Here is a 19,604-nt window from a genome sequence, read left to right as displayed (position 1 = left end):
CATAGGTCAATCCCACATACATATAAAAGATGTGTTCAATACATCTATTCCATAAGAAAATTTTAGATAGAATCTAATATTATTAGGTGATATCCAAAGAATAGCATTAGAGTGCCAGTACATAGCTTTGCCATTTACGCTACATATATTCAAATAAAATAATTTTATGCAGTGAAGTCATAGGTTGCAGCATCATTTTTAGTCTTTTAAAATGATTATTTAAATAAAAGCACAACATTTAAAAAGAAAACCAAAATTCCAAAGAACTTATCAGTAAAAATCATTACTCTTAACCAAAATTCGAAACACTTATAGTTCTTTATTAACAAAATTGTAACTCACGGTTCTAGTTGGGAGTTGTAGTACAAATTCTCACCAATAGTACCTACTATGATTCAAAGATAACCCAAAAAAAAAAAAAAATCAGCTTATAGCAACTAATAGCCTGAAATACTAAACTTAACAGTATAATAACATATAAAGAGAGCAATAAAAAATTCCAGACTTTTTCAACCAACCCAAACATATTCTAAGTTTTACCAATCCAAAATAGAGGACTTTCACAAAACAGATGTAATTTTTTTACCAGTCCTTTAGTCTACACTAATTCTAATTTCATTGAGACATCTTGTCAAACACTTAGGGTTGGCCTATTTTCACAAAGGATACCAATTCTTATATCATTCTTTCAACCGTTATACCAATAAAAACATGTGCGTGAGAGAGAGAAAGAGAGAGAGAGAGAGAGAGTATTACAAAGAGACAAAGCAGGAAATCTGTTGAATTTGTCGAACAAAATTGGATTTTGAATAACATAGCTCTTCAAATTGATCATCCTACTACAATTCCATAAAGTGTTGAGTACATATTTCAAGAGTAATGTCTAGTCTCTACAAAATCAACGCTATTAGAACCAATTCTCAGAGCAAACTCTAAATTTCAATCCCCATTAAAAATGCGTTAAGTTGGTCAGCTTCCAAAGTCAATTCTGCACTCTACTATTCATACTTTGTTAGTTCCTAATATGGAATTTCAAAATTATGAGGTGGCATGTATATAAGCTTCAATTTAAAGCACTACATGTGCATAATTGAAAAACTTTTTTCTTTACATAGTTTGAGCCAATAAAAACTCATCATAAGATGAAGAAAGCCTGGGAGGTGAATTGGTGAGGGAATGAGATTGAATTGGAAATCCCCACTTGATATTTAGCTTGAAACCAAAACCCATTGTGTTTGTTGGAAGCAAAAGGAAAGAGAAACATGATATATATATATACACACACACACACACAAAATTTAAAACTCAACTTTGAGAAAAAATATTGATGAATTGATAATGGTAATGAAGAGAGAAAAAGTTAACTTTACAGGAAAAATATGATAATGAAGAAATTACACGTGAATTCTTTGAATCTACTACCATCTCAAAAAGTTTTAACGCAAAAAAGAAATAAACATATTGATAAAAAAGCACACAGTATTCACCTCAAAATTCAAGTTGTTATACTTACACACCCAATGGTATGGATCCACCCATTGAAACAGGATTCAAATACCATAGACAAATAAAAAAGAAACAAACATAACTCATAATATCAATGGAATAACAAATTTGTGAAAAATATAAATTATGCTGTAAAAAATTTAAAAAAAAAAAAAAGTGAGATGCTTATCCACAAATCTATTGGATTGAATAATATGTAGGAAAGATAAGCAATGAAAATCAAATAGGATACCATAGGGCATAGACATATCTTAGAAGTAAGAACATAAAGAAAACGGTTATTAGAAGAAAAAATATATATATCTATATCTATATATATATATAATAGAGGAAGCTGAGAGAAAGTGAGTGCCTACAATTAAGGACGTGTTGACAAATCAGAAAAGTGACGCCACTTTAAAAAGCGATACCTTACATTGTTTGGCAATGCTATGCACCGTTTAAAAGCCTCTCATTATAAATAAAAAAAATTAATCGGTTACAATTAGATGCGCACCAAGATAGAAATAGCAAGAGAGGCACGGAGAGTAACAGAGAGAGAGAGGCGATGAAATCAAAAAGCTTCATCACTCCGCTACCGATACTGCAATAGAGAGAAAAGGAAGGACGAAAAAAAACCTAGCGATACTGCGACACACTGGAGATTCGTACGGCCGGCATAGAGAGTGGAAAGAGAAAATCTAAAAAGACAGTCAGCCTCTGCCACCGTCAGATCCCGTATCCTCCACCGGTTAGTCTCTTTTTTTTGGTTCTTTAAATTTGGGTTTAAATATGATTTAGGTCTGGGTATTTGGATTGGATTGGATTGTATTGGATTGCATTCAAGTTTTGGTTTAGATTCAGTTTTGAGTAAGGAATTTGGGTTAGATTGGTTTTTAAAATCTGTTATCTGTGTTAGATTTGGTTTTTCTTTTGGATATTTAGGTTAAATTCGTTTTGTGTATAAGTTTTCGCTCTAAATAGAAATCTCTGGAGATCTTCAGGAATCGATTTAATGCTGAAGAACATAGATTTATGTGTTGCCAAAAAAATAATGCTCTGTCATTTCATTTATGCTTTTATTAATTTTTTGTGAAATATTTCCCCTCTTTATATTTTCGCTGCCCATGTTTCTTTTCAACCATTGTTGTTTTGCAGTATATATTTAAAGTTTTCGTTTGCAATTGGTCTGATTTGAAAAAGAAAACCCTAGAACACAGAGAATAAGAAGGTATTGAACGTTAAAATGCCTTTCTTCCTCCACTGATGCCAATCTGCTTCAAGCGTTATATCTTTGTGTTTTGGATCCAAAATTAGATCGTACCATTCATCCATCCTGGCTATGCTCAAGGTATTTCCTCTGATTAATTTTATTTTCCTCTTTTATAGATGGGTATATAATATAATCTTTGAAAACCACCATCTCTTTGCCATTCTCTTAAACTTTTGATTTAATATTTTGGTTTGACGTGACTACCGCAACTTTTTGTTACATGCATGCTGCATATTGCAGTTTTTTGCTCTTTTATCTGCACTTTGCCACTTATTTTTATCATAGATCAAACATTAGCTTTCTCAATACTGAGTACTTTTGCTTTTCTGTAAATTGTCTTCAAATTTAAGTAATTGGTGGACTGACTATACTCAATAATTAGTTTATTGTCATACCAATTATTTAACACTGTTGTACATTGATATGAAAAATATTGCATTTTTCATTGTAGTTCAATATGTCTAATAGTTCAATTACTTATTTTTCTTCTTATTCCATTGTAAGAGATTTAACAATAAAGCACTATAAAGGGGCACAACCAAGCACAGTAACCAAGTATGAAATTTAATTAATAGTTCAATTTCTTATTGGAGTTTACCTTTCCCTTGGTGTGTTATTGACTTATTGTGGAGGAGGCAGAGTTATTTTGACGTAAGTTGGGTTATAAATTAGAAATAGAGGATCATTAGATGCCTATGGACGGAGAATGAAACTTTTATTACTGACCATATTGTCTTTGAGAAGGAAACTTTTTATGCTGATCTACTGTCTTTGAGGTGGTGTCTATGAGAATGCTATATTTATGTAGTTTGATTTAGTGCATTTGGAATTATTGATGTAGTATTTTTGGTAAATCTTGGTCTTAATTGAAGCTTCGAAGCCTGAGAAAGGCAATTGGATTGGTGTATTATTTCAATGTAGGAATCAAAGAGATTGCAATATTTTCAGGGGCTGTTAGAGTTGGAAAGTGCAGAGGAAGACTACTGCTATTTTGGTCTTTGAGGGTTCTCTCTATTAGGCTTTCAAACATGAAAGTAATGGTATTATAGTTATGACAACTGGAAAAGTTAAGGAAGTATTCAATCTGACTCAAGAGCATACTAGAGTGAGATGACAAGACAAAAGGTGCTGAACCACCACAAAACAGGTTCCAAAAAAATAACAAATTGCTATATAACGTCATAGATACAGTTGATCTACTTACAGAAGAGGATTCTTTCACACACAGAAATAGTCATGATTAAATGCAATAGGGAAATGAACAAACAAAATGTGAAATTACTGAAGGATCAAACCTCATCCAATCAACCAAAACTAAATCAAGAACAAAAAAAAAAAAGAGTCAAGTAGGTATCTAACTGGAAAATAGTGTTAATGAAAAATATTGATTTTACCCCAGACAAAAATTGTATTCTTTGTAATAGGTGCAGATTTTTAAACCCATCAAAAATTGATCTTACACAAAATATTAATAGGTTGTAGATTCTTACATGTTTTAAGTTGGTCTCAAAGCTTAGCAAACAATGAATTTATCTACATTTGCATCCCTTAATGATCATTTTAGTCATTTTAACTTTCAAAAATTGTTGTTTCCTTTTCCAGCTATGATGAAATTCAGAATTATATCTATTAAGTATGTTGGATCAGTTTCGGTCACTTGCAGAAACCTTGCTTCTGACCTGATATTTAGAACTTCTTCATTTTACTGCATTTTTTAAAAAATCTTACTACTAAAGTCCCTCAATTGCATTGGCATTGTCATGATATGTTTTTAACATGTGAGCTTTGTTTCAAATGATTGTATGAGAATAAAAGGAATAAAAGGAATTATTCATTGAAGAAGAAGCATATACATTATGAAACATTCATGTACATGTTAAAAAACAAATTTGATAAACTTTGTGCTCTTATAAAGTACTCACTACCATTATTACAATATATGTAAGATAGTACACTTCCAAAGTTTCTTATTGAGTTAAAATAAAGTAAGACATTATGAAATTGATTAGGTGGAAAATCTAGAATAAATTTCAGTTTAATGGTAAATTCTAATTCTATTCAACTATTTTAGCAAAAAAGAAAAAAACTAATGATGTAGATAGTTTCCAGTCAACCGGGACTCTCTAATGTAGTTTTGAAAGTGTATCACGAAATGTGAAGTTGTAGTTTTGGAAAACACTTGATTTGCTGTCATCTCTACCTATTTGTTTTTTAAAAAAAAAGATGTTGGACTTAGGAAGTACTAACAGCATAAAGTGCTTGCGATTTACTTTTTTTGTTATGCAGATCAATAAGAGTGGTGGATTGGGTTCCAATAACTTTCTTTTTGGGGATCTGAATTTGAAGCAAAGAAATAGAAAGAAAATGTGTAATGCCACTGTTAGAGAGAAAGGGTAAGAGATATATTGTTTTCTAAATTCATTGATTTAATTATGTTCAGGTTTTATTTCATAACTCTTGCCTTCAAAGACTATTTCAACATGATTGCGATTATATTGCATTAAAGGTTAATTTGTTTGGCTCCAAGTAATTGTGAAAAGGCATGTCTGTTTTATTTCAATGAAATTAATTCTAAGATAGATATTCTTTTGATTAATTAGTGTTAGGATATGAACAGTTTTTACATTAAATACTCCAAATTTAATATTGATGATCTTTGCTTTCTAATTTATAAATGCTAAATTCTCAAGTCTAAATTGGGGCTAAATTCTCTCTAAAGGTATGAATAATTTTGACTGACATTGTGATTTTATGTAGCACTTCAAAAACTTGAATAATTTCACACTAAGTGTCACCAAAGTACTGACCTATGATTTCATAGTACTTTGTAAAATTGTAGTATTATGCAACAACTTGATTTAGCTGTTTAAGGGTCATTTTTTTCTATTTTACAGATTTTCTTGCAAAAAATCTCATTTCATATTGAATAGTAAAGAACATCTAATTAGTAAGAAATTTGACATTGGTACAAGCGAGTTTGTAGTTAAACTTTGTCCTTATTATATGTATTTTAAAATTTTATGAATTGACATTTAATGGGATTTCTCTCTTTAGTTAAATATGGATGATAGAAATGGTTTAAGCAAATGTGAAGATGAGAGACAGGCTTATGGTGGCTGATTGTTTCAACAATTACATGTTGGTGCACGCACATGTATAAAAGAAAATTGACTTATGTGGGTGAGGTGTAACCAATGTATATTACAAAGGCGATTGCAGGTATTTTAAATTAATTATTGTTACTTTTTTTCCTTTATGATTTATATGTATAATTATAACCAAGCTGCTAAAATATTACATTTACTTCTATGTGTATAAATATAACAAAGCTAGCTTAGAATTTTTATCATATCATGTTCACTTTTAATTTGTTTTTCTTATTTATTGGATTTTCCTTGGTCAAGATTCAACTTGCATTATGTAAGCTTTTCTTGGTTTAGGAATATTTTTGATATTGGCTGATGATATTTTTGATATGTTTAGCCGATAAAGAAGTTACGAGATTAAACGCAATGTTCAAAGGCATGGCTGTTGACAACTTTGGCCTACAAGATTTAGAAATGAAGCATGAAGTCATTAAGCAAGGAATAAATATTTGAAAGATTTTAATATGTAATTATTATAATTAAATATTATTTTTGGATAAGTGCATTTCTTTATTTCTATTACTTATATGTATTGTTGTAGTATGCGTTTTGTATTATTTAAACTAGCAACAAAACACACTTACTGATTTATTTATAAACTNGCTGATAAGAGATATCTTCCACTTCTATGGCCACCGGACTAAGCTCCCTCTCCAATTTCTCCTTTATTCTCGTCCCTCTACTCCCCAAACCACCTGAATTCGAACTCTGAACCGGGTTTCTTTCTCCACCCACCTCAGAATCCAATTCAACATTCACATTTCCATCTCTGCTATCTACTTTCAACCCCGAATTTGATACCCCAACCGGAGTTTCTTCGACACCCACATCAGAATTCGATCCAAAGTTCACATTTTCAACAGTGACATCCATTTTCAATCCCGAATTCTCGCCCTTTTGGGCTTCCACTGCCAACTGCAGCGCCTTCTTCTGCATCAACCTCAACATATTCAAGAACCCATTATTCCTCGAAGGAGTGAGACTCTGCTGAAGCCCAAGAAGCACCGCGAAATCCGGTGAGACCCGAATAACCTCATTAACGGGTCGACCCGATAGCCCGTTAACGAGTAGAGCAGCAAGTCCCTTTGTGAGAACCGAGTCAGAATCAGCCTCGAAAACAACATTATTATCCGAGTCCAAATAGGCCCTGACCCATACCTGAGAGACACAACCTTCGACCTTGTTATCCTTAGTTTTGAACTGGGTCTCGAGGGGTTTAAGGTTTTTACCGTAAAACAAGAGCTGCTCGTACTTGGCCTTTGGCTCTTGCACGGACTGGAACAGCTTGACAATCTCTTGGAGCTTAGGTGGCAGTTCTTCTATGGGTTGCAGAGGCACAGAGCTCGATGCTGATACTGATGGTGATGCTGATGGTGATGATGATGGGGTAGTGGGGAGTCTTTGGAAAGAGATGGGTTTAAAGAAAGAGAGGTTATGGGGTTTAGAGGGAATTAAGGTTTTCGGACAAAGAAGAGGTCTTGGGAGTTTGGTGGTGAATAATCGAAGAGAGGATGAGATTGAAGAAGACATTGCTGTTTTTGGAGCACAGAGAATTCCAGAGAGAAAGAGAGAGGGATGGGATTGTTATTGTATTTGATTATCTAGCTCTAGTGAGAACGTGATTTGAGGCTGCGGGTTTTAGTTGGATTGCGGAAAACCGCAGCTTGTAGCATCGTCTTTTCCATATCCTTATTAAAATAGAACCGTCTAGGTCTTGAATTTTTTTGTTTTTTTTTTTTTTATTTAAATTACAAAATTGGTCCTTATCTTGCGAGCTAGCGACAATGGACCTAGATACGAGACGAAGAATCACAAAAGGTCACTATTTCAATTAGAAACTCCCCTTTTTACAATTCGATTATATTAATTTCTAAATCTTATTGAGTTTCGGTGTGGTTGTTTTGCTATAGGCGTTATTAATGATAGTGATGATACCTGGTACTCTCTGACCCAAGAATGAAAAGCATCGAAGAGAGTTCAATCCTCTCACTCAATGTAGCCTCAAGATTTCATTGAATTTGACGTTAAGGTATTTTTTATTACGTTGTTTAGATTTTTGTACCTATTATATTGATTGGATTTGATAATTTCAATTTTTGTCAGATGGTTATATTTTGAAGTTTTGCACTTTTTAAGGTTAGGAATGGAAGAATTATTTACTCTTTCTTTTGCCTTTTGGCTTTTCAGAAGTTTTAACTCTAAATTTTGAGTTCATATTTTGCAATATATAAAATTATCTTAACAAATTTCAATTGCTATAATCATGCATTATTCTTTTGAGGTAATCTATTTTTCACTTATATTTTTTCTATTATGTAGTCATATATTTTGTTTTCCATTTTAATTAATGTGATTTAAGAATTATAAATTACTGTTATTTTTTAAAAAATATTTTTCATATATATGACATTTTTTGCATTTTTAATCTATTTTTATATTATCTTTTACGTTGTTGGATCTTGAATCTTGATGAACAAGCTTAGGTTATGCGTTAACCTCATAAATTTGTTCTTTAAATTTTGTCTTTCTCTCGCCAAGAATAAAAGTTGGAATCATAAGTGCATTCCAAGTGCTCTTGTATCTCGATTAAAACTCTATGGCCTTTCAACTGGCACTTCCTTCTTTTTCTTTTTAGTTACATTCATATATTCCGAAATCTATTCTCTCCAATGCATTTATTTGTCTTCATTCTCTAACGAAGTCAATATATTCATATGATACGCCTTTTTGTTGTTGTTCATCTACGTGTTAAAATATTATAACTATTGCCTATAACACAAAATTAGCTTTTCCAATTCTCAAAAAGAAAAAAAAAGAAAAAAATCTTTTCCAAAACATAGCACTAGATTAATGACTCTTCTTCTAAGTGTCATTGTCATTTCTGAATGTAATTAATTATTGTTTTCTATGTAAAAACTTCTATAGTTTTTATTTTCTTATTTTTGGGTTTTTTGTTTGCATTTTATATGGCAAGAAAAAACCCCTGATTTTGCAAACAAATTGAGTAATGGGAGGGAATATATTATATTAAAAAAAATGATTTGAGACCTTAATTTTCATTAAAGAAAGGATGTCATTGATAATAGGCATGGCATGCCTAGCATTATTGGTGTTAATATTTTAATAGGATTAGTGACTAGTATTAATTTAATCTTTAACTTTTTAATTGTGTTAATTTAGTCTTTACAATAGATAAAAAAAATATGATGTGTCAAATAAAATGGTAAAAAATTACTTTTCATGCTACATTAATTGCCAATTGTACTGCCATCTCAGATTAAAAAAAATAAAAATATAAAAATATTCACACATTGAGAACAAATTTGGGGAAAAACTGAAATCCAACTTCCTCTCTCGCCAGATTCATATCCCTCAGACCCTCACCCTCACTCTCACTCTCACTCGGGTCAAGTCAAGATCAAGTTCCAGACAACATTTCTAGTGGCAGCAGGTTTGTTCTCTCTATCTCGTGATTTCTTGGATCAACTTCGAGAGGTCGATAGCCAAGAGGGAGGACCCTCTAGCCCTAAAAGAGAGATACGAGACCAAAGTCAGTAAGACAATTATGATCCATAAGAGTAGGCATGAGGAAAATACATGGCAATCTAGGGTCAACATGGAAAGACAACAATCATGGGAGAAGAACCGCATGGGCCACAAATACACCTGTTGTGCTCCTAGAGTTAATGGAACTAAAGTCACTGAACCAACAAAAACCTTTGTTCTTGGCCAAGAAGAAAGTATGGGATAGCGTAGGGTCAATTAAGAAAGATCAATGGTCTTGGAGGAGGACCCTCATGCACCTAAGGACAGACTTTTTTTTTCTTTTTTTCTTTTTTTTTTTATAGGCCAAAGGACAGATCTGAAGGTTATACTTCTTCAAATGCAATAATGCTGTAAAATGTTACTGTAATATTCTTTTCCTTGTGATATTTGGTTGCTACGGAGATGATACTACGAGAGAGAGAGAGAGAGAAACTTTTTAGGGATTTTAGAATTATTTATGAGATGAATCCGATTGTGTACAGGTTTTAATTTTTTTTTTTTTTTAATTTGACATGGTAGTACAATTGGTAGTTGATGTAGTATAGAAAAATAATTTTTTACTATTTCATTTGATGCGTTAGATTTTTCTTTCGTGGGATAATGGTAGAGATTAAATTGACATGATACTAAAAAGGTTAAGAACTAAATTAACATTAATTGTAAGAATAGAGACCAAATTTATAGTTTATCTTTTTTTTTTTTAAATATATATATATATATATATATGTGGGGGGAGAAAAACCCAGCCCAACTTATTGGGCCCGAGGCCCTGAATGAGGAACACTCTTCATCCGAGGAGATAAGGCCTTCAGTCGGAAGCCCACGCCAATGGGGGACGCCTGGGGATGAGCACGTATACCATCCGAGGAGATACTCATATGTCCGAGTAGTCATGCGTCCTCGGATCCGAAGAGGTTTGATCAAACACGAGTATGGGAGGTTCAAGTGATCTATTTGACAAGTGTCAAGGGGGAGAAGGACCTCGGACACACATAGAGATAACGACAACAGAGAAATATCAAGGAGGCATACTTCAACCACCGCATTTAATGCACTGCACCTACCTTCCTGGCCGCATTTATGTGGATAGGACCCCTGAACAGTGCTTTCTCAGCTACCGCCACTCGCATAAGGCTAAAAGTGGGGTGATGGGACATGTACTCAAGTGGGTGCCTGGATGACGAACAAATGGACGGAGGAGATGTAAGAAGGCAATGCTATATAAGGGAAGGGTACCTCTGATAGAGGGGGATCGAAAAACAGGAGAGAGAAAGGGTACCTTACATGGTTGTAGCTCCAGCAATTGTAACCCTTGATTATCAATGAACAACTTCTCTTCGGACAGAGTACTCATTAGTCCGAGAGCACATTAATTCAACTTCTCTCATTGGTGTTGCTGTTTAATACTGTAATTTTCATTATTTGCCTAGCCCTTTCGCCCACTCTCTACAAAATTTATTGTTTTGGGCTCAGAGGGTTCCAAATCCATACCTCCTTGGGCTTGGGCCGCAAAAACTGACCCTACAATTGGCGCCGTCTGTGGGAAGAGCTTGTGCAAGAGTGAAAACAACAGTTGATGATGGCGGGACAAGGTGAACAGCAAGCAGAATCCAGGGCATCCCAACACATGGACCATTTCGCCAACCTGGAGGGAAGGCAAAATCGTGAGGGTAGCGTACACACAGTGCGCCTTAGCCAGGGCCAATCGCAGAGCGGAAGTCACATGTCCCATGCAAAGGAGAACCGCGACTTGCAACTGGAAATAGAAAAACTAAAGAGAGAGCTGCGCCATGCAAAGAGGAAACGGGCTTCCTCGTATTCTGAGGATGATCTTGATGATGAGCGAGATGTCTCTTATCAGCACAAATCCAAAACACCAGCCAGCGAGTCCTACACTTGTGAGGAGGAATCCCATCGTAAGAGACAACGTAGAAGTCCATCACACGAGGACATGGAGAACGATGCCATGAACAGGGCTTTGAACCAGATATCTGAGTCGCCTTTCACGCGCAGGATAGAGGGGGCTAGACTCCCTCGGCGTTTTAACCAACCAACGTTCACCATCTATAATGGTAAGACTGACCCCGTGGAGCATGTGAGTCATTTTAACCAAAGGATGGCTGTCTACGCCAGAGACGAAGCCCTGATGTGCAAGGTTTTCCCTTCCAGTCTAGGGCCTGTGGCCATGAGGTGGTTTGACGGTTTGAAGGCAGGCTCCATCAACTCCTTCAAAGAACTCACTCAGGCATTCGGTTCCCGTTTTGTTACATGCCGAAGAGCGGTCAGACCTGTTTCTTCCCTGCTATCCTTATTCATGCGGGAAGGTGAATCCTTGAAGGCATACTCAGATAGGTACTGGGAAATGTTCAATGAGGTGGAAGGTAACAATGATGCAATGGCCCTCAGCACATTCAAGCTCGGCCTCCCTACTGATCACGGTTTGAGGGCGTCTCTATCTGGCAAACCGGTTGCAAACGTGCGTCAGTTAATGGACCGCATAGAGAAGTATAAGAGGGTTGAAGAAGATCAGCAGCAGGGCAAGGGAAAAGACAAGGTTATCTCTCAGGAGAGGAGGGATTCGCGGTCGGACCGCTACAATTACAATAAACCGCGAAGGGATTTTGCCGGGCAATTGGGATCGATGAATCCTCAGCCGGTCAACGCCGTGTTCAAAGAGCCAGTACACCAGGTCCTGGAAAAGATCAAGAATGAATCGTTCTTCAGGTGGCCGAATAAGATGATAGGAAACCCCGAGAAACGCAACTATAATCTCTACTGTCAGTACCATCAAGACCATGGGCACACCACGGAGGATTGTAGGAGCCTGTGGGATTACCTGGACCAACTGGTCCGCGATGGTAAATTGAAACACCTCCTGCACCCCTCCAGTGGCCGAGAGCAAACGGGATCGGGGCCACGCAGAGATAACCTCCCAAAGCCGCCGCTAGGGACTATAAACGTCATCCTCGCTGCGCCAGGAAGAACAGGATCCTGGCCATTGAAAGTTATGTCGGTAGGTCGACCACCCGCAGGGGAGTCAAGCCGAGGGCCTAAGAGAACTAAGTCTGGCGCCCCGTTAGTCATAGGATTCTCGGACGAAGACATGATTGGCACTACCCAACCCATGATGATGCACTAGTTATCACCCTCAGGATAGGAGGGTACGATGTAAAGAGGGTGATGGTGGACCAAGGCAGTGCTGTGGAGGTAATGTATCCAGACCTCTACAAAGGACTAGGCCTAAAGCCCCAGGACCTGACGCCGTACGATTCCCCCTCTTGAGCTTTGAAGGAAGGCCTGTCGTTCCGAAAGGCCGGATACGCTTACCAGTGCAGTCTGGCACCGAGGTGGTGGAGTTAGATTTCATAGTTGTGGATGCATATTCGCCCTACACGGCACTCGTGGGTAGGCCTTGGATCCACGCACTGGGGGCTGTGCCCTCCACTTTGCACCAAAAGGTCAAATATCCGTCAGAAGGGCAGATACGTGAGATCCGAGGGGACCAGTCTGTTGCTCGTCAGTGCTTGATAGTGCCATTCAGCGTAAGACCCCAGCCGAGTCCTCGGACGCAGCCGGGAGGGATTCATAGCAACTACAGTTTCGGGGATTGCCCTTTGAAGAGCCAAATGAAAGCGCCCAATGTGAGGATCTGACAAAAGTGGTCTTCGGAGATGATCCTGATAGGTTCTTTCAAGTCGGATCTCAGCTGCCACTTCAAGAGAAGGAAGAGCTGATAGAGTTCCTTAAGCGAAATCTCGATGTATTTGCCTGGAATCCCTACGAGGCCCCAGGGGTAGACCCGGAGTTTATATGCCACCACTTGAAGGTGAGTCCACTGATCACCCCAAGAAACAGCCCATTCGGCGCCCATCCAAGGAGCATGCTGATGCAATAAGAGACGAAGTAGCGAAACTCAAAGTGGCCGGGGCTATCAAAGAAGTTTTTTATCCCGAATGGCTGGCAAATACTGTGGTGGTGAAGAAGAAGAGTGGGAAATGGCGAGTATGCGTAGACTTCACGGATTTGAATAGGGCATGCCCCAAAATCCGTTCCCAATGCCAAAGATAGACCAGCTGGTCGATGCCACTGTCGGCCACCCTCGGATGAGCTTCCTAGACGCCTTCCAAGGCTACCACCAGATACCATTGGCCCTAGAAGACCAGAAGAAGACCGCATTTGTCACCCCTATCGGCAACTACCACTATAAAGTAATGCCGTTTGGCTTGAAGAACGCGGGAGCTACCTACCAAAGGATGATGACGAGGATGTTCGAGCCACAGCTGGGCAAGAATATTGAAGTTTACATAGATGATATGGTGGTAAAGAGCAAATTTGTAGCCGAGCATGTGAAGGACCTTGAAAGTACCTTTGAGATCCTACGAAAGTACAAGCTACGATTGAATGCTTCTAAGTGCTCGTTTGGGGTAGGGTCCGGAAAATTTTTAGGATACATGGTCACGCATAGAGGAATCGAGGTCAACCCCGACCAGATAAAGGCCATCAATGATTTACGAGCTCCTCGGAATCCCAAGGAGGTTCAGAAGCTAACCGGGATGACCGCTGCCCTCAATCGGTTCATCTCTAGATCAGCAGACAGGTGCCGTCCTTTTTTCTCCCTACTCAACAAGTGGAAGGGGTTCGAATGGACTGAGGAATGTGCTTCTGCGTTTCAGCAACTCAAGGATTATCTGGCTCGGCCACCTATCATGTCCAGTCCTGAGCCTGACGAGGTACTGTTCGCCTACATCGCCGTAGCTCCCTATGCAGTAAGCCTGGTGTTGATACGATCGGATTCTGGCGTACAAAGGCCTGTTTATTACGTAAGCAAGTCGCTGCATGAGGCCGAGATTCGCTACCTGCCTCTGGAGAAGGCTATCCTAGCCGTAGTGCTGGGCACACGGAAGCTACCTCATTACTTCCAAGCCCACACGGTCATCGTTCTCACGCAGCTCCACTCAAAACTATACTACGAAGTGCTAACTACACCGGTCGGATTGCCAAGTGGGGTACAATCTTAGGGGCTTTCGATATAAGATATATGCCCCGCACATCGGTCAAGGGGCAGGTCCTCGCAGATTTGGTGGCTGAGTTCACGGAGCCCAAGTTAGAAGAAGCAAGGCCCACATCGGACATGGATGAAAAATCAGTTGGCATGATCTCCAACCGAATCCCTCCCATTGGGAAGTGTACGTTGATGGCGCGGCAAACCAAAGAGGATCTGGAGTGGGGCTGGTACTAATATCCCCGAGAGAATCACCATCGAGAAGTCATTAAGGCTGGACTTCTCAGCAACGAATAATGAGGCGGAGTATGAGGCTCTACTGATGGGAATGACAATGGTCCGTAAAATGGGGGGAAAGTCCGTGGAATTGTTCTCGGACTCAAGATTGGTAGTAGGTCAAGTACAAGGCGAGTTGAGGCAAAGGACGAAAGAATGCAGGGGTACCTGGGTCGCGTTAAACAGCTGCAGTCAGGGTTTGATTTTTTCAGCTTGCGGCACATCCCCCGGAGTGGCAACTCACATGCTGACTCCCTGGCCACGCTAGCCACTCTTCGGCACAAACCTGCCGAGGATCATCCTCGTCGAAGACTTGCGTAGGCCTACAGAGGCGGTGTCAGGGGCAGTCCAGGTTCACCAGGTCAGAGCTGGGCCGTGCTGGATGGACCCTCTAGTCAGATTTCTCAAAGAAGATGAATTGCCTGAAGACAGGGGAGAAGCTGATAAAATTCGAAGGAAGGCGACTAAGTTCTGGTTGTCCGAGGACCAGAAACTGTACAGACGCTCCTACTCGGGCCATACCTGTTATGCATGCATCCCGAAGAAACTGAGACATTGCTAGAAGAGCTGCACGAAGGAATCTGTGGGAGCCACACTGGAGGCAGGTCCTTGGCTCACCGAGCCCTCACCAAGGCTATTGGTGGCCCAACATGCAAAAGGAGGCACATGAATACGTTAAAAGGTGCGATCAATGTCAGCGCTTCGCCCCAACATTCATCAGCCAGGGGGAAACCTTAATCCGCTATCTAGCCCATGGCCTTTTGCCCAATGGGGCTTGGATATCGTGGGACCCTTCCCCAAAGCTGTAGGAAACAAGAAGTACCTCTCGTCGGAACAGATTACTTCACCAAGTGGGTCGAAGCTGAGCCCTTAGCCAATATCAGAGACGTTGATGTGCAAAAGTTCGTGTGGAAGAATATTTCACCCGGTTCGGAGTTCCTCACACTCTCATCTCGGACAACGGCTTGCAGTTTGATAGCAGGGCATTCAGGAACTACTGCAGTGAGCTGGGAATCACGAACAGATATTCCACTCCAGCCTATCCCCAGGGTAATGGACAGGCAGAAGCCGTCATAGTTATCTCTATGTGTGTCCGAGGTCCTTCTCCCCCTTGACACTTGTCAAATAGATCACTTGAACCTCCCATACTCGTGTTTGATCAAACCTCTTCGGATCCGAGGACGCATGACTACTCGGACATATGAGTATCTCCTCGGATGGTATACGTGCTCATCCCCAGGCGTCCCCCATTGGCGTGGGCTTCCGACTGAAGGCCTTATCTCCTCGGATGAAGAGTGTTCCTCATTCAGGGCCTCGGGCCCAATAAGTTGGGCTGGGTTTTTCTCCCCCCACAGATGTCATCACGGTTCGACCTCGGTTCGACCTCAAAAACCTTGAACCTCTCCCTTTTATAGTTCAATGAACGGTTCAGGTCTGAAAATCTTGCTTAAAATTGATAGTCCAAAAGAAAGAAAGAAAAAATGACAAAAGGGAAGAAATATCATGTAAGATCCAAGCCCTCTCAAAATCTCGGGTTCGGGTTACCAATGACACGACATGGGTTGTGCAGCCTTCAATATCTAAATCTGTTGAGCAAGGCTACCGTATCATGATCATGAATCCATGATTATCCATTATATTGCAATGACTACCATTCATCACTCTTCAAATCAAACATATAACAGCTCATTCCATCACAAAATAGCTAACAAAAGTTTCATTTTTCCAAGTTGGAGTAGCTCTTTGTAATCCTCATTTCCAAAATCCAAATTACCCTATGTTACAATACAAACATAAAATTCATGTCTTAAAAAGAATACTTAGTCTTCATTAGAAAATTGATGACTTATTGGAAACATTTTCCACCTTATGCTTTGAATTTTGAAATGAATAATGAATATTTAAGACCCCAATTAATTTAATTGGATAAGTCTCAAACAACTTAAAATCATGGATTATTTAAGATAACATCGTAAATGGATTTTCTTTGAAAGTTAGGTTCGGTTTGTTACTTTGTTTCATGGAAAGTGGTGGAAAATCAATCAATCAATATATATATATATATATATATATATAAAAGCAGAAACCTCATGCGGGAGTGCATATGTTCTTGCCATCTGGCGCTCTAATTTTGCATTTAGCTTTTTTAACTTCTTTCATTAAGTTTTTTTAACTGTTACCCAATAGATCACAATAACTTATTTTTACTGTTACATAAAATATGGGCTATTATTGACAATTACTCTAAAGAATGGACTACCTTTTTAAAATTAAACCAAACCTTTTGAAAAGCCCAATCCTATTTATTACCTTACATATTATGACCTAGGCTTGACCCTCCCCACGTGTAGGTGAAAGGCTTTGCATGTTGTAAAATCTATTCTTTTATATATCTCCGTCTCCTTAGGCCTCAAAAAGTTATGCTTCTATAATTTTTCTCACAATATTTACATTTCATTTCAAAAAGGTATGATCATTTTCAAAATTTCATGTTCCTGTTAAATAGTTTAGTTATTTATTTTCTGTCGAATCCCAAAATATTATGTTCGTTTGAAGTATTTAGCTTAGCTCTCTAAAAACTAATTATACTTTAATAAATAAATAAACCAATTGTTAACCCATAGAAAAAATATTAATTTGTTGTTCAATCCCAAAATATTATGATCATTTGAAGTATTTAGTTTAGCTATCTCTAAAAATTGTTTGTAATTCAATAAGAAAGGAAATTAAAAAATAATAATTTTAACACACAGAAAAAAAAAAATTGATTTGTTTGTTGAATTCCAAAATATTATATCATTTGAAGTATTTAGTTTATAATTCAATAAGAAAAAAATTTAAAAAAAAAAAAGTTGTTAATCCACAGAAAAGAAAAACATAATAAAAAAACAAAACAAAACGAAGGAAGTACTTTTCAAATGCCTTTTCCAAAGAAGGCGTATAATCATGTACAAGAAAAAGATTGCATAGATGTATTACACAAACATAGAGTTGTCAAAGAAATTTGGAGGTGGAAGTCATAGGAGAAAAAAGCCTAATGACATAGCAATGATCCATGATGCTAATAGTTGTAATAGAGTAAGACTTAATAGGCGAATGGTACTAAACCTTAACCATACTCGGGAAAGTAGTTCAAATGATAAATGTTTACAATGATCAACTCCTTCACTTATAAATGTTTTTTTCTCACTTGGTTGTTGGGCTTAATGGCAATGTTTTTTCTTTTTGCTAAACTAATGGTGATGTTGCTACTACAACTACTATGCAAGAATTTGGGAGACATCTTCCCAACAAATGTCAGTGCCTTGGATGAGCATACAACTAAGCTTACAGGCACTAATTTAATAATTGTTCATGATTGTACTAATTCAGCAATTAGCTTGGTTAGAGTATTTGTATGTATGACTAGGACATGCCTAAAAGTGTATTGAATCTTCGCTTAGGCTAGAGTATAGTCACCCTTGATGTACTCATAAAACATGATAGCGATTAAAAAGAAATATTTTCTTTGACAGAGGTTTGATCAAAATAAATTCTTAAAATTGCTCATGTGTCTTTCTTTTCGGTGTTTTGTCAAAGTTACAGTAAGTGCGTGTTTGGATATCAATGAAAAATTAAAATTATTTTACTATTTAGCTTATTGTTGCTACTATTCATAGGCCCCATTGTATTTTTTGTACTATTGATGGGCCTCATTGTATTATTTCAACTAACTTTTACCTTTATCTGCAGTACTTTCAGCAATAAGTTTTCAATTTCAACAAAATAAGTGGTATCCAAACAGACCCTAATACTTATAGTTTTGCAAACTCAACAAAATGACTAGGATTCACAATTTTGAAGCCCTTTCAACCATATGACTTTTTTTTTCGACATGCATATCAATATTTGATAGACATAAAAGCACTAATTGGATTTATTTTACTTTTGAAAATATGTTGCAACTTTCATATTAGGTTTTTATTTATCTTAACCATGTAAGGAAGTAATCAATAAAGGAAGAGCTTATGTTGCATGGTCATTGTAGGGACTCAGTTTGGATTTGACCCTGAGTATGAATGGGTTTCCAGCCTAACAAGCCCAAACAATAAATTTGTAGAGAATGGGTTAAAGGTTTAGACGCTGGCCGTCGTTCATCAAGCATGAACTTTTCTTTATAAAAGAAAATACTTAGAGTTTATTTACAACTGGGGGGATGCTCCTCGGCCCATGGCCGAGAAGCCCCTTTTCTTCTCCTTCTTTCCCCCTCCTTTTTTTACTTTACTTGCTTTTCTTATATAGTCTTCATCTTCCTATCTCCTTCTTCCATCTGTTAATCATCCATTTGCCTCTCTTCTGGCCGTCCATCCCATCAGAGGCCTTATCAGTACTCAAGTGGTTCACTCTGATCAACGTTGCCCTGCTAAGGGGTTATATCCCCATTAATGCGGCCAGAGGGGTTAGGTGAATGCATTAAGTGTGAGGATGACAGCTTACTTTGGGCCTGGTCTTTCCCAAAAATCATCCTTGTCATGCCGAGGACGAGGAGGTCCTCGGCGTGGATCCGGAAAAAAGGCTTTCCCCAATTTAGCTTTGAATGGTCAGTATTCCTCGACGTGGGCCTTGGGCCTGCTACACGATGGGCCGAGGCTATCAGGCCCACGGGCCCCACAATAGCCCCTCAAAACCCTACTGCACGTTCCCTCAGACGGGGAGGAGGGTTTTGATACCTGCGGGCCCTCTAAACGAGTCGCCCCACTTCGGTTCATGTTAATGCTGGTGACTTTTCGACTGCTCGATGCGCGTTTTTGGCGTTTCAAGACTTAATGTGTGCCTACATTAAATTTTGGCGGCACCACGTTTTCCACTTTCAAAAGTATGATGGTAATTGTTCGGT

General features: G+C 38.1%; 1 protein-coding gene and 1 long non-coding RNA gene across 3 annotated transcripts; one reads left to right on the top strand and one right to left on the bottom strand.

Annotated features, from left to right (window-relative positions):
• Positions 1–1,966: 1,966 nt before the first annotated feature.
• Positions 1,967–6,495, top strand: LOC136068954 (uncharacterized). Of its 2 annotated transcripts, none has more exons than XR_010630260.1 (4): positions 1,967–2,236; positions 2,644–2,836; positions 5,045–5,977; positions 6,242–6,495. It is a non-coding gene; the product is annotated as an uncharacterized LOC136068954 (long non-coding RNA). The 2 variants fall into 2 exon arrangements; XR_010630259.1 differs by having other exon boundaries at positions 1,970–2,236; positions 2,699–2,836.
• LOC111989629 (sufE-like protein 1, chloroplastic/mitochondrial) lies at positions 6,493–7,563 on the bottom strand. The gene has a single exon (XM_024021421.2). The coding sequence runs from the start codon at positions 7,432–7,434 to the stop codon at positions 6,493–6,495; it is 942 nt and encodes a 313-aa protein (XP_023877189.2). The 5' UTR covers positions 7,435–7,563.
• Between the last annotated feature and the right edge of the window lie 12,041 nt (positions 7,564–19,604).

The sequence above is a fragment of the Quercus suber genome, unplaced genomic scaffold, assembly GCF_002906115.3.
Source record: "Quercus suber isolate HL8 unplaced genomic scaffold, Cork oak 2.0 scaffold_144, whole genome shotgun sequence".
NCBI lineage: Eukaryota > Viridiplantae > Streptophyta > Magnoliopsida > Fagales > Fagaceae > Quercus > Quercus suber.
Note: the sequence above shows the minus strand (reverse complement) of the source record. Positions and strands in the feature narration are given on the sequence as shown.